The sequence below is a fragment of the Triturus cristatus genome, chromosome 10, assembly GCF_964204655.1.
Source record: "Triturus cristatus chromosome 10, aTriCri1.1, whole genome shotgun sequence".
Classification (NCBI taxonomy): Eukaryota; Metazoa; Chordata; class Amphibia; order Caudata; family Salamandridae; genus Triturus; species Triturus cristatus.
The window spans coordinates 150,952,159-150,975,274 of NC_140593.1; the positions used below are offsets into that span (position 1 = coordinate 150,952,159).

General features: G+C 50.9%; 1 protein-coding gene across 1 annotated transcript; it reads left to right on the forward strand.

Annotated features, from left to right (window-relative positions):
* Positions 1-18,095: 18,095 nt before the first annotated feature.
* On the forward strand, positions 18,096-22,805 carry LOC146789066 (lymphotoxin-alpha-like). Its single transcript, XM_085630684.1, has 4 exons — positions 18,096-18,644; positions 19,645-19,687; positions 20,918-20,983; positions 22,240-22,805. The coding sequence occupies exons 1-4, from the start codon at positions 18,432-18,434 to the stop codon at positions 22,647-22,649; spliced, it is 732 nt and encodes a 243-aa protein (XP_085486810.1). The 5' UTR covers positions 18,096-18,431; the 3' UTR covers positions 22,650-22,805.
* Positions 22,806-23,116: the final 311 nt, after the last annotated feature.

Consider the following 23,116-nt stretch of genomic DNA (forward strand, 5'->3'; position numbering starts at 1 on the left):
AGAGATCTTGGCAGGGAAGACATTTACATACTTCATTCTCTCTCCCAACCACTGAGTAGTTGCGGAAATGCTCTTATCTGTTACTATATGATTGGTGTCTATTAACTCTGATGTTAATGTGCGTGTTACTAATCTATTAATTACTGCTGTGGTGCAGGGTTCTGTGGGTGTCCCTGTCCATCGTCTGGCCTTCTAGGTGTCAGTTTCTGCGCCCTATAATGCAAGGTTTGGTAATACCCGTAAGTGCGAGGTGCTATGGTCATGCGTTCACGAGTATCCTTTTCATACAGTAGGTGACCCTTTATCAGTTTAAAACAGGGGCCATCAGCTGTTTCGTTCGGGATACTCTGAGACGGCTAGTATAGGGCTGGAGTTATCTTTGGGAGAACAGGGTGCTTTAGACATTCTATTCCGGGCCAATTGGTCAGGGGTAATTCTGGGTGGTGGAGATGGTGTCCTTTAAGAACAAAAACCACTGACATATAGTCCCCGTGTTGTGGGTCAGATTGGGAGACATCAGTCGTCTTACCTGTCCTTTCCTTCTCAGCCGATTAGGCTTAATGTTTGTAAAAAGGAGAGGTAGTTACGTGGTAAAGTATGGTCGTTTTTTGTTTCTATCAATTTGTTCGGACACCACTGTGTTCAGGCCAATTATACACTTACCAAAGAGGTGTATGTCGTTAATTTATTCAAGAAGAAAGAGGGCAAGAAAGAGCCTTTTGCGAGGGAGGGGGAGAGAGTGCGAGAGAGAGAGAGAGAGAGAGAGAGAGAGAGAGAGAGAGAGAGAGAGAGAGAGAGAGAGAGAGAGAGAGAGAGAGAGAGAGAGAGAGACGTGTGCATCAAGTAGGCTATTCTGGCGTACATACGACACAAAACGAGAGAGAGAGAGAGAGATGGGTAAGATAATAGGCCACTTGGTGCACACACAACATGGCATGGGTCTGTTCCATGTAAGAAAACACAAGCGGGGAAAAGACAGAAATTCGGTGATCACGTACACACAAATGCCGGATAGGGTGTGACAGTACATGCATCAAGACGGAGACTCAGGGCTGCGTCGAGCACGGGGACCTCTCCTTTCCTGTCCTCTATTCCTATGCATGTTGCGTACCTTCAGTATTTTGTAGTTCATCTTGTGGGTTGTCTGACCCTTTATTCTCCCCCCTTTGATCGGTGGACGCACACTTCAATTATACAATGACGCTCTCTTCAAGTGATCCGAACATGAAATGCATACACATTCATATCGTATAATCGTAGTACACACGCACAATCATATCATACGGTTTTTCATGTTTTCAATGGTGGTCTGTAATTTTACACACTATCTCACAACGTTTGTCTATGTTTTCCCTGATATTGAACTTGGTGCGGTCCATGTCCACTCCACTCTTCAGTCGGAACTTCGTCGTGACCTATAGAGGGGAAATAAGAGGGGAGGGGAGGTGCAGTATTCAAAATACCCCAGCGCGTGCAGACACGAAAGGTTCTACCTACCATGTACCAGGCTAGCCGCAGGGTTGGGTAATACCACGGACCCATTATTCTTTAGTTTGAGGCAAAGATGCTCTAGTTCATTCATCTCCTAAATTCGCGTTCCCTGGTCGCGCATGTATTTCTCAATTGGTCGTGTATTATGGTGCAGGATACCATACCTTGCATGCGACATATACCTTAAGTTATAGTTCATTATTGATTTGACAATTCTTGGAAAAAGGGCAGGCGTGATGGGTACAAATTCCGTTAAACAAAAAGATTTTTAGGCAAATTGTGTCTGTATTATCTGTATGCTTTCGCTAGGGAGTAACAATCATTTATTCAAAAGAAAAACCTTCAACAACCTAGATGATTAGTCATGACACTGAGTTCGTAATTCCTTTTTAAGAAGCCCTTTATTTAAAACAATGTCAGTATGGAAATACGGGCCTACAGCCGCCACAGACCGGCCACGGTGTGTGAGGCGTCGAGCAACATGAGCAACACTGGATTAACATAAAAATCGGTTCCCCCCTCTCCCCCACCGCCATGTGTGAAAGCATCGCATACATGTATATATATCTCTTTTTAACACGAATGTCACGTGACTGGAACGCCACAAGGAGTTGTAGGCCACTCCTACATCAGCGCCATCTTAGGGCGGGGTTGGGCCAGTGCACAGTCTAAGCCTTTCCATGAATTAGCAGTTGAACCAGAATCCCTTTCGGTAGTTCGAGAACTTTCGTTAGCGTCAACTTTGCGTCACTGCAACCTTGTAGCAATGCCACGGTTTGTTCTTAGGGCGGGGCAGCAGGCGGGTTCTTCCGCCGACGCTTTACTGTCTCACTGTATCAAGTGGAGGCAAGGTGGCTGTCGCCCGGGGGCAAAAAGAGCAATGGTGGTGGTTTTGTCCTTACCGGAAGTCCGCAGGAGTCGAACGTCAAATGACTCCAACCAATTCTGCAAGGCTGAGGGGAGCGTTCTGTCAAGGGTGGGGCCCATGCCCTAGCAAACAAGCTTTCGAGTCCAGAATTGTCTCACGGTGGGCCAGGCCTGGAACCGGAGGGGTCGACCGCCGGAGTTCAAGGGCAGCAGTAGCAGCAGCTCTTCGGTACAGTCACCGGAGAGGAGCCAGCAGCAGTAACAGCAGCAGTTCGGGTGGTGCTGCCACCGGGGTGATTCCAGTAGCAGTGACGACAGCAGTTTGGATGGTATCACCACCGGGGTGGGTCCCCGATTACCTTGCTGCGGGGGCCCACTCCTCACGTCGGGCGCTAGCGGCAGTCCTGGTGAACCCGGTGCTTGGGTGGTTGCCTGGCGGCCGCGTGCAGGGGTGCCGGCTCAGCCGAACGGCGAATGAAGTGGCAGGGCGCAACTCAGCTGGCCGACGTGTGAAAGGTGTGGTTTGGGGTGCCCTCATCTGCTGGCGAGCCTCCACCTGGGGAGGTGGGGGAGGTCCGTCCGCGTCGCCTCCCCCCGCCAGGGCACCCTCCATTATTGAAGGAAGAAGCAAATGGGAAGATCCGCACGGCGTGCCAGGGTGAAATTCAGCAGGCCGATGAAAAAGATGGCTGGGTGCAGCTTAGCTGGCCGGTGAGTGAAAGACGGTTGGGTGCAGCTTAGCTGGCCGGCGAGTCAAAGGCGGTTGGGGTGCCTGGCAAGCCTCCACCTGGGGAGGTGGGGGAGGTCCGTCCGCGTCGCCTCCCCCCGCCAGGGCAGCAGCCATAATTGAAGAAAGAAGAAAGAAAACGGGAAGGTCCGCACAGCGTGGCGGGCTCCGCCTTGGTGCTGCCAGAACTTCGGCGCTTCGTATAGCCTCCGGCCTATTCGCACAATCGCTCGCCACTGATGTCAATGGATTTTTGCATGGTTTTTATAGCCCAAAGTCAACTAAGAGGGACCGCCCAAAACAGGCCAATGTTGCAACTTCGAGGAAGGAGAGGCGAGGACGGTGTCACGTGGACGTTAAGGCTTTGGGATGGAGGTTGCAGCAGACCGTCATGTAAATAGTTGTTTAAAAACGTGTTTTAACCTGTTTACCCTGTTGGTGTGTTTGTTATATCCTATAAGTTATTAAAATGTTATAACTACATTACTTCGTTGGAGTGTTTGTACATATTTGTAGTCAGATGACGAGCACCAGGAGGTGACTGTGCAATCGGAAAAATAACATAGCCCAATTGTGCGCGAGCTAGCCCTAGTTCGGTGACGTCGATGGTGGGTGTCAGCAGGCTTCCGTTTGTGCGGGATTTTGTCACGCTTATTGGGCGGGGTGGGCAGTAGGGCAGACATGTTTCGGTAGCGAGAGTAATGGAGTCGGGCTACCTCGTGGTCGTCTCGACCGTGAGCTTGACTCCTTCCCTTGGTTTCATATGTCCCACAAAGGGCTAACTCCTAGCGTTATTTTAGTTTTTGTAAGGTCAAAAAGGATCCTACCAGTGCCTTTACTATCTTGTCGATTCCTGTTCGTTCATCCTTAGCTAATCGATTCATTCTGGTGGATTCCTTCTTTCCTATCTCATGGTCGTCTAGCGTTGTAGTCGACGTTGGGTTCGGCACAAGAGGCTCAGCCGGCGCGGAGGCCGTGAGGGCCGAGGCCCTTGTACTGCTTTCGCTCGTGTTCGGGGGTTGTGGGTGTTGTACTATTGATTGGGAGGGTGCATACGGAGGGGGCATGTAAATGATCGGGGGACCTAACAGTAATTCGTCATTCGTTCGCTGCTTGGAGGACAACTCAGGGTAGAGCAAAGAGGGGGTCCTAACAGCGTACTGGCCTGAGGTTTCGGGCTCCTGTCTTAGTTTAGTTTCCCTTCTCTCTTTTATGTCTTCTTCTAACTTTTTAGCGGCAAGGTGAGCTGCCTTTCGTAATTCCTTTTCTGCTTTTACTTCTTCCCTCTTTTTCCGTTGCGTCGCTTCTTTGCGCCACATGCCAATACTGTCAAGCATAGTAGGCGTCGTCTTATTGCTACGCAGAGCTACTTCTAGCGCTTCTATCTTGCGGTCGTCGAAGGATCCCATCAGTGGCCACTGACTTTCGGGGTCCTTCTTGGTATATTTATGCCACAGCTTGCTATAAGCTACGGCGACTAGTCCATATTTAGTGAACATGTCCTTATTAGGGGTGCCTTCCAGTGGAGCTGGATGGTTCACCTCTAATAAGCGGTCCGGGCAGAACCAACTACCAATCAGTGGGGAGAAGATAGGCATGACGGGTTTCAACGGGGACAAAAGTCAGCACTACCTATCTTTTCACTGCTTGCAAAGACTGGACAGAATATCTCTATTCTTCGTTATTTGTAAGCAGAGAATACCTCCAAAGAACCAATATCGAACAACTAGTGTTCGGACAATCAATCAATCAATCAATGGGGAGATAAAGATAGGCACGACGGGTTTCAACGGGGACAAAAGTCTGCGTTACCTACCCTTCACTATTTGCAAAGACTAGACAGAATATTCCTATTCTACGTTATTTGCAAACAGAGAATATCTCAAAAGCACTATTCTTCAAAACAATCAATGTTCGGACAATCAATCAATGGGGAGATAAAGATAGGCACGACGGGTTTCAACGGGGACAAAAGTCTGCGTTACCTACCCTTCACTATCTGCAAAGGGAGAGAGAGAGAGTATTTCTACTCCTCCCCGTTTGTAGACAGCGAATATCTCAAAGAGAACAATCAATGAGCACAATCAATGAGCAATACTAGTATTCAAACAATCAATCAATTATTTCGCACTTTTGTCGTATTTCACGACCTTACCCGGACCGCGTGGACAGTTTCTCGTCTTCCGCCTCCAGCGCCCGATCGTCCTCTATTCTCCGTATTTGCCGCGGCACTCCTGATGGTTCCCAGTCAGGACCGTAGATCACTCGAGAGAGGTCTGCTCGGAACCAGTGAAGTTCGGATGATCGGCTGCCAGACGAGGGTCTATTGGGCAGGAGCTCTCCCGATCGTTGCAGTCGTTCACTCTGTCGTCGGGACCTCTCCCACTGGATCCACGTGTCGCTGATGGGCCCCACGTTTGGGACGCCAATTGTTAAATGGTAGCGGCAGTTTCAGTCGATAACCTTTCAAGTATTTGCCCGGCGGTAATCGCCTCTTATACCACTCGATAATTTACCAATGAAAGAGGCAGGCGCCGGAGACTGGAAGGCAGGAAACAAGTTTTATTCCGTCGGAGCAGAACACATCAGATCAGACAGCAAGGTATCGTCACGAGGTGCTCTAACTGCATCTCTGAGACCTGGTCTCTTATACACTGGTTTATTGCTTTATTACCTATAGTACATTCTTGAGATTCCCTTGATGCCTGAAAGAACATCCCCTGAAGCCCCGGCTCAGATCCGATCCCACACATAGATACAGTAGAAGTTCCCACCCTACCCGCAGTGGGAGATGGCTATCGCGCAGCAGGGAATTCCGCTAATTCCCGGGGGTGTGTGCAACTGGCCGGGTCTCAGGGGGTAGGGGCTTTGATCTACTGTAATCCCTTTGATGTGGGGTGTTTCCCTTACAGTAGGGGCCGTAAACTGCATCCGCAGGGCTAGGTGATGGCCTGGGACCAGTTCAGACAATGGGGCGCAGAGGAAGGGGGTTATCAAAGGAGAGGCATGACCATGTATGGGTTGTCGGTTGGAAGTGGTTCCGTAGCAGGGTCGCGCAGAAGGAGAGGGTTTATGGCCTGTATGAGAGAGCGGGGGGGTGGCCGGCGCGCGGGGGATGCTTGCAGCGCCAGGGGAAAGCGCTGGCGGTCGAGAGTGAGCGGGGAGAGAGTGGGGTGCCTAAAATGGCGGCTGTGCATTCGCTGCGCGTGGTGCTGGGGAGGGGCAAGATGGCGCAGATAATGTTCAGTTTGCGGGCTAAATTTCCACAATGTGTTTAGGGACTACATTGACGTCTTCTGTATCGTATATATAGACGACATACTGATCTATTCGGGCTCCATCACAGAACACATTCAGCATGTACGTACCATCCTACAGCAACTGGAGCGACATCGTTTATATGTTAAGTTGGAGAAAAGCGTGTTCCACACCACAGCAGTCGAGTTCCTAGGGCACATCATCACTCCTGCTGGGATCCAAATGGATAACAAGAAGGTGGAAGCCATCCTACGATGGCCTTCTCCAACCACCATGAAGGGAGTCTAGAGGTTCTTGGGATTTTCCAACTATTACCGTCGCTTCATCACAGGTTTTTCCAGGATCGTGACTCCCATCACCCGGTTGCTACGCAAAGGGGTCCTCTTTCATTGGGACTCTGACGCAGAACGCGCCTTTCAGGAATTGAAGAGACGATTCACCACAGCACCTGTCCTGCGACACCCCGTCTCAGAACGGCCGTTCATCGTGGAAGCCGACACCTCGCAAGACGCTCTGGGGGGGGGGGGGTGTTATCACAAAGAGACACCGAGACGGGTCTCCTTCATCCAGTGGCGTTCTATTCCAGGAAGCTACAACCGGCCGAGCGCAATTACACCGTTTCAGACAGGGAACTCCTGGCCATCAAAACAGCATTCGGCGAATGGCGTCATTATCTAAAAGACGCCAAACACCCTGTGCTCATCTACACGGATCATGCCCTCACTTCCAGACAATTGCGATGGACCCTGTTCTTTAACGAATACGACTTTAGCATCACCTATCGGCCCGGGAAAGAGAACGCCAAGGCCGACGCCTTATCTCGTCTGGAAGAAACAAATGAAAACCCATCCACCCCAGAACCCGTGGCCGTTATCCCCGAGCACCGTTTCCAGGGGGCGGTTCTGTCTTCTGAGATCCTTAACCAACTACAAAATGACATCAACCAGACCGATGCCACCACCCTAACAGAAGGTAAAGGGGGTGTAGTCGTACGGAATGGTTTCTGGTACAAAGACGACAAGTACTACTTACCGTTGGTAAGTCACCAACAACAGGCCCTGTACATGTGTCATGATCATGTTCTGTCCAACCACCCAGGATGCCACAAAACTGTGGAGCTATTGCAATGGCACTTCTGGTGGCCAACCCTGGAGAACGACACCAGGGCCTATATAGCTTGTTGTACGGTGTGCGCCCAAGGAAAGAACACTTCAACGCCCTCAACCAGACTGTTGCATCCCATCCCTCCGTATCCGTGGCACACCATCTCCATGGATTTCGTGGTAGAATTACCAGCCACGGAATCAGGCTATACCACTGTACTTACCGTCGTGGATCACCTCTCCAAGATGGCTCATTTCGTACCACTGAAGAGAGTCCCTTCTGCCGCCGAGTTGGCTTTGGTGTTCCTGCACAACGTAGTACGACAACATGGCATTCCGTCGGTGGTCATAACGGACCGGGGATCTCAGTTCGTGTCCCGTTTTTGGGGCGAAGTATGCAGGATCATGGACATGGACATCCGTTTATCATCTGCCTACCACCCCCAAACCGATGGCCAGGCAGAACGAACCAACCACACCATGGAACAGTATCTACGCTGCTTGCTACTTGTGGTGGACCGTGAATGGGCGGAGGCGCTATGGATGGTGGAATACGCGTACAATAACAACAGGCATTCCGCCATCGGCATGTCCCCCTTCTTTTGTCTTCAGGGACGGCATCCTCGTACCACCGCTTGGGAGGAACCTCAGCACAGTCCCCTGCCCACTGTCCGGGGTTATCACGCCAGGCTGTGCGACCTCTGGCAACAGGCCCGGTTCGAGTTGGCCAAATCCAAAGAAACTTATAAGCAACAGGCCGACAACCGTAGGACGAGGGAACCGGAATACAAGAAAGGGGACAGAGTGTGGCTCTCCATCCGTAACCTCAATGTGCATGGTCCCAAAAAGCTCCTGCCCCATTTTGTGGGGCCTTACATTATTGAGAAGGTAGTGAACCTGGTTGCCATGAAACTCACGTTGCCTCCTCACATGAGAATACACCCAGTCTTCCATGTTTCCCTGCTGCGAGCCGTTCACCCTGAGTGTGCTCGCTCCTCTCCTCCTTCCCCAGTTCTTAGAGACGATCACCTTGAGTACGAGGTTAGAGCGATACTGGGTTCCCGTCGTACCCGGGGGAGGCTTTACTATCTGGTTGACTGGAAAGGGTATGGTCCGGAGGAGCGGTCCTGGGAGCACCTGTCTCATGTCCGTCATGCCTCCCTGCTGGTGCGTGCATTCCACATTGGCCACCCGCTTAGCCCTCGCCCTGCCACCCCTATCTGACCAAGGTGTTGGGGGGAGGGTCTGTCTTGGGAGGGGGTACTGTCATGGTTGTTACCTCTTTGCGCATGAGGGATCGGGTTTTCGTTCCTGTCACGTAGCAGACGGTTGGCGGTCTAGCTTCCCGACCGGAAACCGCTGCTACGTCATCCAAGCGCTTCCGGGGGACACCACATATACCACAGCGGTTCCCGCCAGCTCAGCGCTTCGGATTAACGCTGCTGTCGTTCCTGTTGCCTCGATATCCCGGACCTCAGAGCAGGTTGGTGTAAACTTTGGGGGTCGTTGCTGACACCGCGCTGGAGCGCTTTTATGACATTTGCAGATTCCGCGCTGGGAGCGCTTAGAGGGTCTTTGCTGGACACCGCGCTGGGAGCGCTTTGGGGGGCATTTTGCTGACACCGCGCTGGAGCGCTTTGGGGGGCGTTTTGCTGACACCGCGCTGGAGCGCTTGGGGGCAGTTGCTGGACACCGCGCTGGGAGCGCTTAGAGAGCATTTGCTAGACACCGCGCTGGAGCGCTTGGGGGCAATTGCTGGACACCGCGCTGGGAGCGCTTAAAGGGCATTTGCAGACACTGCGCTGGAGCGCTGTGTTTTTCTTTACGTTATGGCGCAAGGACGCTAGTTATCGTCACTCCTTCTTTCAGTTCGAAGGGAGCAGATCGCACAGGAGCGCTTATCGTTTTGGTTTTTTCCTTTTTTCACCACGCTGTCCTCACCAGGTGATTATCCGAGCCCCAGGCGCATAAGAGGTAACTTAGATAGGAGGTTGCGCGTTCCTGTTCTAACTGGTCTCCCTTGTTTTCCTTCCCAGGCAGAATCGAAGGTTGTCACACCCCAGGGAGGTTCCCGGGTTATCTGTTGACCATCCACGCATCATCCCTACCCTCCTTGGCTACCTTCCCCGATCCATCTCCATCCCCGTTGGTGTACGCTCCCTACTGGGGTGAGGTGGGTACGGGGGCGATAGCTCATGTCGTCTCCGTGAGAACACTCCGCAAGCCACAGGTGAGCCTTGTGGGGTATCTGACACATGCCATTATTTGGAAAAAAAGCTGGTCTGCACATGGTACTTTTGTATGTAAGTAGCACCGTACTGCCTCAGTTTGCCAAGCGCGACCCTTAGGACCCGGCCCCCCGTACTCGCGACACCCCCCCTTAGCCCGGCTAACAGCCTAATTGGCTGCTGGCCGGAGGTAGTGCTTCCGGGTCACCATGACGGGTGCCCAAGGCAGGTAGCCCTCAGGAGAGGTGGGGCCAGGGTGAGGCTATTTAGGCCCCAGACTCACCTCCATTCCTTCTCTGTTCCCGCTCACTCCTGCTCCTGCCTGGACCTTGAAGACTGCTGCGATCTCCCACCCACCCGTCCCTAAGATATATGGTTTGGGGATAGGTTAGGAGGGGGGGTTTGTTGGCGGAAAACAGGCCACAGAACAGTGATTTTCAGGGTAACTGGAGGCCCGCTGAAATACTCCCGAGGCCAGCACTGAGGGGAGAGACGGTAAGCTCTCCGCAGGGAGAATGGGGACACCGGCTGTAGAGGCAAGTGCAACAGGTCACACGAGCCTCCTTGGCAGCCTGGTGGTAGAGGGGTGGGCCCCCCGCTCACTCCTGCTCCTGCCTGGACCTTGAAGACTGTTGCGATCTGCGTTCGGACTGTTGTGATCCTGCATCGGTGTTTGCGGCGGCTTGTTTCGTAGGGTTGATTGTTTTGGTCAGTTGGCGTCGTGTTACAGCACTCGAAGCGTCTCGTGCGTGGCGGATTGCTCAGGTGAGGTGTCTGGGGCAGTGGGGAGCGCTGTGAGGCTTTCGGGGCACGGTGGGTGGCCAGTGGTGCCTCAATCGTTGGGCTGTGGTCCCAGCTGGTCCCCGGTGGCGGCACGGTGCGCTCCTAGTGCCAGCGGTCATCTGTAGCGGGCTTGTGAGGAGCGGTGTCTGGAGCTGTTGATTCAGGAAATATCTGGCGCTTGTAGTGGACTGAGCGGGGAGGTATTGTGTCGGCAGGCGCGAGTTTAATTTTGCGCCTTTTTCCCTCCGGTAGCGCGTTGGCGATAGCGGGTGAGAGCGGTGTCGGTGGGGGTGTACGCAAGGTTTTTTAATTCGCGCATGACCGTTTGACCTTTTTGAAGCCGAGGGCCGAGCTTGTAGCGCGTCGGACGGGTAACGCGCGTAGGACGGGTAACGTGCGTAGGAGGGCTTTTGTTGTGGATTTTGATTGACACGGCTCAGCTTAAGCAGCGATGGCGCTCGGATACAAGCGACAGTCGATAGGATTGCTCTCCCGGTGTTTATGCCCCCTTTTTTAAAGTTTAGTGAGCGCATTAGTATATCGGATCCCTCGAGGGGGGGTAATCACACGCTAATAATAAATTTGGCCTGTACGAGGCATTTTCTTTGTGCAGTCAAGAGCTAAATCAAAGCGCTAGGCATTTCAGTAGCAAACGTGTGCATAGACCACACTGAGTGACTCACGCTGGCCCCGGAGTTCAAGGCATTAGTTATTACGCCGAAGATTAAGTATGCAATACCTAGTATGTCAACATCAATGTTTTACTCAGTTTGAATAGTAGGCAATGGTAATTACTCGGTAAGGTGGGGGACTAATTTTGGAAGCCTTTGACTAGCAATTGCAACAGAGCACTGCCTCATTAATACATTGGCCAGAGCTGCATGTGATGTACTAGTGCAGTGTTATTATTTCTAGTTAGGCAAAAATACAAGCAATATAGGATTGAGAAGGTTTTTTGTCAGGGGGATTCGAGTGGGGGTGAGTGCAAGTACAGAATTATATACAGCAAGTAGCCTTGTTGAATTTTACAGTGCTTCGTTTTATTTTTAGTGGGGACTTATAAGGAAGTAAGACAGGGGCCCTTCTCTGATTACACAGATAATTTACGATGCCTCCAAAGCGCAATCCAAAGAGAAAAGAGGGAGAGTCTGAGATAGCACAGCTATTGAAGCTAGTGCTGGCAAAATTGAACAGGGATGATGATAGTGAAGAGGAACAGCCTGAGAGTGCAGGGGGTGAGGCTCCTGAGTCAGATAGCGTGAAGGCCCCTGAGCCAGTCCATTGTCCCGCCCAAAGCAGCCTTTCCCCGTTAATAAAAAAGCCCAGGGGAAACAAGAAAAGGGGGGGCAGGGAGTTGGATGGATCTGCACCAGCCACCCCAGTGCCTGTGGGGCAGCCAGTACTGCCGCTTCCCGTAGCTCCCGCACCAGAACCAGCGCTTCATTTGCCTCTTCCGCCTGCGGCACCGGGGCCTATCGTTGCCTTACCGATCTTAACCCCAGTGCCTGGGCCCAATTCTGCGCCTCAGATCCCGCACAAAGCACCCCCATGCCCGGTCAGTGGGGTGCCAGGGGAGGGGAAAGATGAAGTGAGCCTCGTATTGGCCGAAATTAGAGGGGCTTTGAAGGCCTTGACGCGGGCACCCAATCTTCCAATACCCATGGTCCCAGAAGTAGTACAGGTAGTAGCACCAATACCGGTAGTAGCACCAACACCGGTAGTAGCACCAATACCGGTAGTAGCACCAATACCACAGGGGGGAGCACCAGATGGGGGGTTCCCAACCCAGCAGTTGAGGGGGGGCAGACAGCCACTGCCAGTATTTTGGCTACAGTATCAACCCTTTTGGCGCAGCTGGGGGCTCCCGCAGTAGGGAACCTGCTTGGCGGTGCATCAGTGGCACCATGGGTTTCACCGGCAGGGACAGGCGGGGTACTTGGCGAGTTGAGCAAACAAATGACCCTTTTGGGAAAAGCGCAGGAAAAAGATGTGAACACACCTCAGCAAGCGGTGGGTCAAGCGGCCCCCGTCCAACCCGTGACAGCAGGGTCCACTGCAGGTAAGGCAGTGGAGTGCTCAGGCAAAGATATAGAAAAAGACTGTAAAATAATTGGTGGACATGAGTCTGTGTTATCAAAGCGGGGTGAGCTGGCAGTGCACGTTGTGCTGGACACAAGAGAGAAGATCTGGAAGGGAGAATTTGTGGACATATTCTCCTTAATTAGGCCGAAGAGGAGAGAGAAGGAGACTAGAGAGAGGGACCGGAAAGAATGTTCCTTCAGGGAGAGGAAACCAAGGGTGGAAGAATCAATCACTAATTGGTTGTTTGGTTTCAATGTTTTTTCAATAGTAATGTTAGAGGATTAGCGATACCCCTGATATGTTATTCTAACAAAATTCTAAAGGCGCAGGCCATGTATGGGGGAGCAGCTTGGTTGGATTATGATAGAGATTTCAGGTGGGCCAAGGTTGATGACCCCGACATGGGTTGGGATCAAACAGAGGTAAATGTATGGTTATAGAGCGTTAACAATAAAACCTCCATGAGGCAGCCCTTTCGGACTTCCCGAGGTGGCCCAGGTGAGAAGAAAGGGACGTGTTGGGCCTTTAATCGTAAACGTGTACCTGGGCTCCAGGGACATGCAAATTCAAGCACGCATGTGCTTACTGCGGCCAACCCTCCCATCCTGAGTTTAAGTGTATCAAGAAGTCCAAAGAAAAAGGGAGGGAATCCAAGCCTCCACCTCAACAATAAATTACCTACGCCAGTAGATTTAGGGAAGCTGATTTTCTGGCTAAATCAGTACCCTGACAGGAAGGCAGCCAGGACATTATATGAAGGGTTTTCTACAGGCTTCCTCATCCCAGCGCAGGGGGTGCCCCCAGTAGACTATTGCAAGAACTTGTTGTCTGCGCGCATGCACCAGGACGTAGTGTCAATGAAGGTCGATAAGAAGAAGGGCGTTGGGGCGGGTGGCTGGCCCGTTCATGGCACCTCCATTGCCAGGATTTGTGTGTTCACCTCTGGGGGTAGTTCATAAAAAAGATCCAGGCCACTTCAGAATGATTCATAACTTATCAGAGCCAAGGGGACCATCAGTGAACGACGCCATAGACCCGTCTCTGTGCTCTGTGACTTATTCTTCTTTTGATGCGGCTCTGCAGAGGCTGCGCGACTTAGGGCCCAACGCTTTCATGGCGAAAACTGACATTGAGTCGGCTTTCCTGCTCTTGCCAGTGCACCCCGATGATTATCATCTCCTGGGTTTCCAGCTGTATTTCCGGTATTACTATGACAGGTGCATGCCAATGGGTTGCGCAGTTTCCTGCAAATATTTTGAGATGTTCAGCTCTATGCTGCAGTAGTTGTTTGTCTTCAGAACAGGGCACAACGATATAGTACATTACTTGGATGATTTTATGATCATGGGCCCCCCTGCATCAGGGAGGTGCGGACAGGCATTGAGCAAGCTGGTGGCTATGTTCGAAGAATTGGGAGTCCCGCTGGCTCCCGATAAGACGGTGGGCCTGGTTACCAACATGTCCTTCTTGGGCATTGAGATTGATACAGTAGTGGGGGAATGCAGGTTGCCACTAGACAAAGTACAGGTCTTCTCGTAGGCAATAGATTCTGCCCTGGCGGGACCCAAAATCACTCTGCATCAGCTTCAGGTACTAGTGGCCAGTTGAATTTTGCATTAAGGATCATCCCGATGGGTCGCCCTTTCTCGAGATCAATTGCAAGGGCAATGGCGGGACTAACGCAGAAACACCATCACGTATGGCTACAGGCAGATGTGAGGGAAGACCTGAGGGTCTGGCATAGTTTTTTGAGGGATTTCAACGTTAAGGTAATCTGGCCTGAGCCAGCGGTATCAGAATTGGGCTTGCTCACTGATTCAGCAGGTAGCATTGGTTTTGGGGCAGTATTGGGGTCCCAGTGGTGCAGAGGCGACTGGCCTACTACGTGGCATGAGAGCGGCCTGACTAGGAACATAACCTTCTTGGAATTATTTCCGATCATAGTGGCGGTGGATATTTGGGCTGCATTCTTTAAGAACAAGACATCTATCTTTTGGTCAGACAATATGGCAGTTGTAGAGGCTATCACTAGGCAGGGAGCTACTTGCAAACAGGTCTTGCGGTTGTTGAAGCATTTGGTTTTGGCTTGTTTAAAGCTTAATTTGTTGTTCAAGGCAGCACATATCCCAGGTGTAAACAATCAGGCTGCTGATGCTTTGTCTCGCTCCAAGTTGCAGGATTTCAGAAAGTATCACCCTCAGGCAGAGGAGCAGATGACGGTGTTCCCGACATCTCTGTGGAAGATTGGAGTCCCAGCCTAGCGTGGCTGGTGGGAGTGTCATTGAGCGAACGCACTAGAAGGACTTACCAACAACAGTTCAAAGCATACAGGATGTTTGCTAAGCACACGAGCCGGTCCCCCCTTTTCTCCACAGAGGCGCTTTGCAAATTCTTGGGGGCATTGAAAGATCAGGGTAGACCAGCCTCTTATGCCAGGGCGCACGTGACTGCGATAGGCTTTTTTGCAAAATTGGCGGGTCAGCATGACCCCGGGTCAACTTTTGTGGTGAGGAGGGCACTGTCAGGCTGGGCTAGGCTGGAGGGGGTGAAAAAAGATAGAAGGCCACTGGAGGTAAAGACACTACGGGTCATTTTGGGGGTACTACAGTCAGTATGCGCCTCCCATTATGAGTGTACATTATTCAGGGCAGCCTTTTCCTTAGCCTTTTATGGGGCATTCCGACTGGGAGAATTGGTAGGGACCTCTAAACTGGATCACGCAGGGGGCCTCCAGCGACAGGACACAAAAGTAGACCCCGGTGGCTTGGTGGTAGCGCTGAGGAAATCCAAGACTGATCTGCTGGGGAAAGGGTCCATAATTCACTTGTCTCCCGCACCGGGGGTTTGAGGTTTGCCCTGTAGCCAGAATGGAGGCATATTTGGTGGTACGTCCTACAGGGTGGGGTCAAGCCCTGTTCGTACATGAACAGGGTGAATGCTTGTCACAGTACCAGTTCAGGGCCGTGTTTCGACGGGCCCTGGTATGCCTGGGTTTAGATCCTACAGGATATTCGTCACATTCATTCAGAATAGGGGCGGCAACGCTGGCGGCAGGCGCCGGCTTACCGACCGAGACGGTCAAAAAGGTGGGGCGCTGGTCATCAGCCTGTTTTAAGAGCTATGTGCGACCTGAGTTGCTGTGAGACAATGAACAATGTATGAGACCACGCTGACTTTTCTATTTTCTTCTTCCTGCTACTAGTATGGCCTCAAAGGTGATTAGGGTGTTGGGACATTCGTTCGTGCGGCGTGCCACAGTTCGGCTACGGCAGAAGCGGGTGTTGAAACCACCGGGTTTAAAGGGAACGTCGTTCCTATGGTGAGGCGTTGGCGGACTGCGAATTCGGCAGTTGCGGCAGCTGATCGACGAGACGCGGGAACACGAGGGACACCAGTCCCCGGATTTAATTATCCTGCACGTAGGTGGAAACGGCATGGTAAAGTTGGGCCGCATGGCAGTAAGGGAGGAATTACTGACCGGATTCGCCTGGCTTGGGAGAACATTTCCACGGGCCCGGATTGCTTGGTCCTGCATGATCCCCCGCTGAACATGGGCCATGGGGGTCAGATCTCGGTCTTTAAACGTATCAGAGAGACGTCTCATCGGGGAGTTGGCCAAGCTGTGCTCAGGTCCGGGCCGCTTGTGTCATATCCCTCACAGACTAATCGCTGGGGACCTGATGTTTCATCAAGACGGCGTTCACTTGTCGGACATTGGCACAGACACGTGGATTAGAGGGATCTGGTCTTTCGTGCAGAACTTGTTTTTTGGTGGGGAGGGTGAAGGACCTGTGGGCCCTGGTCACCCTGGTGGCGGAAAAGAGGCCACAGAACAGTGATTTTCAGGGCAACAGGAGGCCCGCTGGCATATTCCCAAGGCCAGCACTGAGGGAAGAGACGGTGAGCTCTCCGCAGGGAGAATGGGGACACCGGCTGGAGAGGCAAGGGCGACAGGTCACACGAGCCTCCTTGGCAGCCTGATGGTAGAGGGGTGGGCCCCCCGGGAAAAGACGGACAAGGACCGAGGGCTGGGGGGCTCACCACTCAAGGACGCAGGTGGGTTGCGCCTTGCGTGGTTCTCAGATAGGGGATGCGAGCCAGAAGGCCCCTTAGTGCTGGAGTATTTAGTGATCGCATAAATAGTGATTATGAACGCGTGTAAATATTAAAAGTGTGATTAAGTGAATTTTAAATTTGAAAGTTAATAATGTTTTACTTGGCATGTTTATGAATGTTTTGTTTGATTAAACATGGCCGTTTTTACCCACACCATTGGACTGACTAATTGATTGTGGGTTTACTCCAGGTTGGGGCGTGGGTTCCCTGGGGGGTCCGGGCCCTACTGTGGGAGACAGACACATTGGGGCACAGCCACGTGGGTTTCAATCTGTTCTATTGTGCGGTGGGTGAGGAATTGGGGGTTTACCTTTGATTCAAAGGGTTTTTGTTTGGATCTGTTACGCCCTTTCAAAACAAGCACTGGCAAAATCCATATGCAGTGTTCTCGCAACCTTTACACTAGTAAATTATTGGTTTATATATTGCAAGCGATTGCTACAAAAAGGAAAATCGACCAAAACGAGACTGCCAATTGTTGCACGAAACATATTAAACTTGGCTAATATTCAATGACGTGGCCATTTCATAGCCAAGAGCTACCTGCAGCCCAGGCCTGGACAGTCTCTGTGCCTAAGCATTTTGTAATGTGAAGTCAAAAAAGAATAAAACAAGCATTAAAAATGCAATAGGGTCTCGCCTTTAAGTTAAAGACATTTGCTTTGGTATACAATACCATTAGCAAAGCAAATGGCTTTAACTTAATAAAAGGCGAGACCTATTGCATTTTCAATGCTTGTTCCTGAATGCAGTTCCCATTACAACAGGTGTAAAGCATGTAACATAGCTCAGTGGACTAATGCTCTTATTGGGGTGATCTTTGTGTATCCTGAAAGTATCATGTTCGACTCATTTGTGGCCAACTCAGCCATTCATTCTTCCGAGGTCATAAACTAAGTATCAGTGAGTTTGGTAGTAATTAACATCTGTCAGCAGCGCCCAGATCCGAGTCAAATCATGTGCGCTATGTAGTTGTACTCATTAGTCCGACTGTAAGTGCAGGCGTACATACAGCACCTTCTCGAGAGAGGCAATCAACTCAAGCTGTCATCACTTCGAAGTGGTAAAGGAGGGGGTGACGGGGTCGGAATCAAGATGTGGGTTTGTGGAAAAAACACTGGATGGCCACAGCAGAGTGTTTGTGCCCCGGAAATACAACGCTTTGTTTTCCAAAATTGCGAGTTTTTCGACACTTTAATTCCCCCCTTCCTCCGCATTAATTCCTCTTTTGAAGTTTCCTTCTTCTTGGTGAATGATGATATTTTTCTCTTTGTCTCGCTGGGTGTAAGCACGAGGAGGGGGCGGGAAGGTGATGCCTGCTGAAACTGAAAGAGGAAGTTGTCTCTTGGCGAATACGAGCCTGCCCTCCAGTCCGCGCGCCTGATGTCATGGGAAATTCTGCGCCGGGCAGCAACCAGCCCCACCCCGGAGCGCATCCTTATAAAAGGGACGGCCGCGGCCTGGACACCAAGAAGCCACAACTGGAACAGACATCAAGAGAAACGTAACCGTGGCAAGACAAACGTGCAACTTAACGCGCAACAAGAACAATTCGCAGCTAGAAGATAACTTAAAGGGCAATGAACCAATAACGACTTCCCAGAGTGCTTTGAGGCGACACATCCAAGTAAAAACACTCTAAGCCACTTGAAGGGTTGTGGCAAGGCAACGCAAGTGTAACTAACAGAGATAGCCCCGTCTTACAGAAAGGAGAGCCTTGGAGTGATTGGTTTCGCAGTGCTGGTCGACACGAAGTCCTCGTTCATTCATTCATCCATGGAGGACCATTCTGTAGCCATGAGCACCGACAGCTTCCTCGTCGAGATGGAGAAGGGGCAGGTGGTGGTGATCCGGGACGACACCCGGCGGCGCCGCGACTGCTGGCGGTGGCTGGCTGGCATGTCCTTCGCAGCGCTAGCTGGAGCCACCCTCATCTTGGCGCTGCTTTTCTTCAATGTAATTCCTTCGCCGCACAGCTCCTCCAAGCACGTAAGTTATTTGTTTGTGTTATTCAACTTAGCCTTATTCTTGGTCTCAATTCCAAATGGAGCCCGGGCTATAATTGTTGAAAACCTCTATATGTCGGGGTTGTCTGAGGGGCCTGGGAGTTACGTGTTTGACATAGAATGACAACCAGGTGCCAGGACTTTGGAGCGATGTCGCAGCTAGGTAAGCGGCCCCAAAAGGTGCCTATACTAGCGAAGCAACCTTCTGACAACGCCTTTCAGGCGAAGGTCATTTGTGTACGTCTAACTCAGAGAGTGCGAAGGCATCTCCCGTGGAAGAGCGCTTGCCTCGCGGATGTAGAGTATAGCGCCTAGAAGCAAAACTCCACAGAGTCTTCGCTCGGGCGTGCGGGACTCACTCAGCCCTTCAGATCTCCACCAATTGCCTGTTAAGCTTGCCCTGCCCTCTGGGTCTGCCCAGGTGGCACCAGCCGCCCCCGGTCCCCGGGCAGGGCAGGCTGGCAGCGCCCGGACTTTTGCTGGCAGCGCCCGGACTTAGGTGACTTCCGGGCTGAGTCGAAGGCTGGAAGTTCCAGCCTGGCCGCCGCCCTGCAGGTGCTTCCCGCTCGGGAGTCCAGGTGACCCAGACTGCCACCAGGAAGTGCACGCGCGCGCTCTGTACATAGCTCTTTCTAGCGCCTTCAAGTGTATGGATTAGATAGGGGCCATGTGAAAAGGAGAGCGAGGCTAGAACTCTGCCCTGTTGCTCATATTTACCTGTCTTCTAGTTTCATACTCTTCTTTCCTCCTATCCCCCTCCAAGCTTTCTCTCACTCGCCTACCCCGGCCCGCCTTTCTTCCTTGCATTCCTCATGCGGTCACCTTTCTGTCTTCCATGTTTAATATATCCTCCCTAATCCCCCCTCATCTGTCCTTCTTTGGTGGCATGCTAAATACACTAATTGGATGTTTGTTTAATGAATCTGTTGCTGTCTCTCGGACGTCTGCTACCTGCTAATTGACGTTTTCGTTTTGTCTTTCAGGAGGACCCGACACACGTTGAACCGGCCCCCGAGCAGTATATAAGTAAGTATCTCTCGCCCTCCGACCTAGACCAGTGGGGTGAGCGCCTGTTGCAATAATCTAATGGTCCTTGGAAACCCCCGATTAAAATCGCAGCGAGAGGGGTTCGGGTGGGCCGAGGTACTCCGCCTTTCATCATTTGTAGGGTCGATAAAAAGGATTCAATAGTCCACTTTTCATCCAACACACTGAGAAAAAGACCGCATGACTACTTTGCATCAGTCTAAGGTAGACATGAGTTCTGTAAACCTTACATTTCTCTGAGCGAGATAACACGAGAAGTTTCTGTCACCCGTTTTTTCCACCAAGGGAGATAACACACGGAGCTCCCGGAAGCCTTTCACCCTCCAGGAAGATAGCGTCATTATTCATTGCCCCTCTGATGGAAATACAATGCCGAGCTCCTGGAATGTTTGCATGGCGCCGAGGGAGCTCATACAGAAATCCCCTGTCAGCCTTTCATCCCTTTGAGGGAGATAACATGAGGAGCTCCCGTCAGCCTTTCAACTCTCCAGGGAGATACTATTAGGAGCTCTCGTTAGCCTTTCATCGCTCCAGGGAGATAATATTAGGAGCTCCCGCCAGCCGTTCATCCCTCCAGGGAGAAAATATAAGGAGCTCCCGCCAGCCTTTCATCCCTCCAGAGAGATATATTAAGAGCTCTCGTTAGCCTTTCATCCCTCCAGGGAGATAAGATTAGAAGCTCTCGTTAGCCTTTCATCCCTCCAGGGAAATAATATTAGGAGCTCTCGTCAGCCTTTCATCCCTCCAGGGAGATAATATTAGGAGCTCCCGCCAGCCTTTCATCCCTCCAGGGAGATATATTAGGAGCTCTCGTCAGTCTTTCATCCCTCCAGGGCGATAATATTAGGAGCTCTAGACAACATTTCATTTGTGTGTGGAATATAACACGAGGAGCTCAGACTTTCCTCATCTGAGGCTGATAACATGAGAATCTCCTCTTAGACTTTTATCCTTCTCAGGGCGGTAACATGATGAGCTCCTGTCATGCTTCTCAGGAAGCCCACAGGTAGCCTCTTTTTATCCCAGCGAGGCCCTTTCAGTAGTCCATGTACGTTTGTGTAGATACCTGCTTGTGAGACGCATGAGGGGGGCCTCGGGACCCAGTAAGGTGTGAGTGAGTACTGCATTGTGGGGGTTTCTGGGGTCAATGTTCTGGTCTCACCCTTTGTCAAATGTTGTTCTAACTCTGCCCTTCCTTCCACCCTTCAGGCCACATCCCCCAGCAGCTCAAGTTTCAGGCCCTGGAATCGCAGAAGCCCGCAGCTCACCTCATAGGTAAGGAGAGGCCCTCCGGCATCTGTGCTCCTCTCGCAGTTTCTTTATACCCCACACATCTGTATGTTCTGTATCCAAACCCTCTATGTCTTCATCTTTGTGTCTCCCCCATTGCACCATCCATCCATCCATCCATCCATCCATCAACACTCCCCTCCATCTATCCATCCATCAATCCATCCATCCACCCATCAACGCTCCCATCCATCCATCCATCCATCCATCCATCCATCCATCCATCCATCCATCCATCCATCCATCCATCCATCCATCCATCCATCCATCCATCCATCCATCCATCCATCCATCCATCGTTCTTCCCATCTACCTACTCATCCGTCACCCTTCTGTCTACTTCACCTTGCTTCCACCCATCCTTCTTCCCTCCTGTTCAAGCCTCGTTCTCCTTCTTTCTTTTACGAGGTATCTGTCTCTCCCTTCATGCCCCCCCACACTTTTGGCCCTTATTTGTTATTTCCTTCCACCTGTCGGTCTCTCTCCATGCATATGTATCTCTCTATCCTGTCACCTTGATTTCCATCCACACATTCATTCATGTCTCTAAGTCACTTCCCATCTCTCTCACGCATCTCTTTTCTTCCATTCATCTCTTCCCAGCCCTTCCTTTCATCCCTCTATCTTCTCTTCCCTTTGCCCATCTCTTCTCCATCTCTCTGTCCGCCCCTCAGCTATCTCTTTCCTTATGGACACCCTCCTTCCTGTTTCTCTCTCCTTCATCCCATCTCTCCTCCAATCTCCAGTCTTCCTCTATCCTCCACCCTTTTCTGTTTACTTATATCCATCTGATCTCTTTATCTATCTTCAGCCCTTCTCTCTTTCCTTCCTTCCATCCATTCATCATCAGATCTTTCTCTTCTTTTATTCATCTATATTCTACATTTCCTGTCACCCATCTCTCTTTCTCTATCCTGTATCTATCTCCCCTCTTTCCGCCTATCCATTATCTGACCCACATTTCCTTTAGTGCACTTCTCCCATCTCTTTTCTTCCTTCATCTATCTCTCTCCTTCTTTCTTTCCTTCCTTAGTTTCTCTGTCCAGCTGTCCTTAGTTCTTTCCACTTCTTTATCACTCGTCCTCTTTTCCTTCAGTCCATCTCTCAGCACCTCCACTAGTCCTCCTCCTTTTCCAGGCACCTCTCTATTCTGCTGCCAGCGAATGGGCTTCTTTGATCGGCTCTGCCCTGGAAACTGGGTTGGTCCCTTGCCTTAACAGGGCTTGCTTCTTCTTTTGCAGCTGACTTTAGCAACAAGGAGGTAGAGTGGATCTCAAACAAGGGCTATGCCTTCCTGGAGAACGGGATGAAGCTGGAAAACAACCGCCTGGTCATCCCCTCCCGTGGACTCTACTTTATCTACACTCAAGTTGTCTACTACGGGGGCAAATGCGCAGCCCAAGGAAGTCTGTACCTGACACACTCTGTCAAGAGGCGCTCTGAGGCCTACTCCATCGACATGCCTCTGCTGAGCGCCACCAAGTCAGCCTGCGATAGCACCTCCCACAACGGAACCCCCTGGTACGAGACCATCTACCTGGGAGGGGTCTTCAGCCTAGAGGAGGGCGATGTGCTCTCCACATTAACCTCCCACACATCACACCTGGACCCTAAGGGCGCACAGAACTACTTTGGGGCAATTGCAATGTAACAGAGAAAATTGCCAGACAGACGGACAAAAGGAATAGAAAAAGTCTGTAAAAGAAAAACAGCGAAGCAAAAGTGAATACAAGAAAATGATATAGAGAAACCAAACAGCGAAAAAAAAAATATTGTAAAAAAACAAACTTCCAAAAAAGAGGAATTTAAAAAACAAATTAGGAAAATAAAAACAGAAAAGTGAAAAAAGCAAGAAAAAAAGAGGATAAGCAAAAAAAGCAAAATAACAAAATAGAAACAGAGAAACAGAGCAAAGACCACTTTAAAAGGAAAGAAGACAAGAGTCAGGACTCTTATCATTTATTTATATTTGAAAAATATTTTTGTATATTTAATATTTATTTAATAATTTATTTATATATGTTGATGTTATTTTCTATGACCAAATGTATTGCTTATGGTTTTGTCTCAAACTACTGTTTTTTGGTATCAAATACTGCCTTCCATTGACTCACGCAA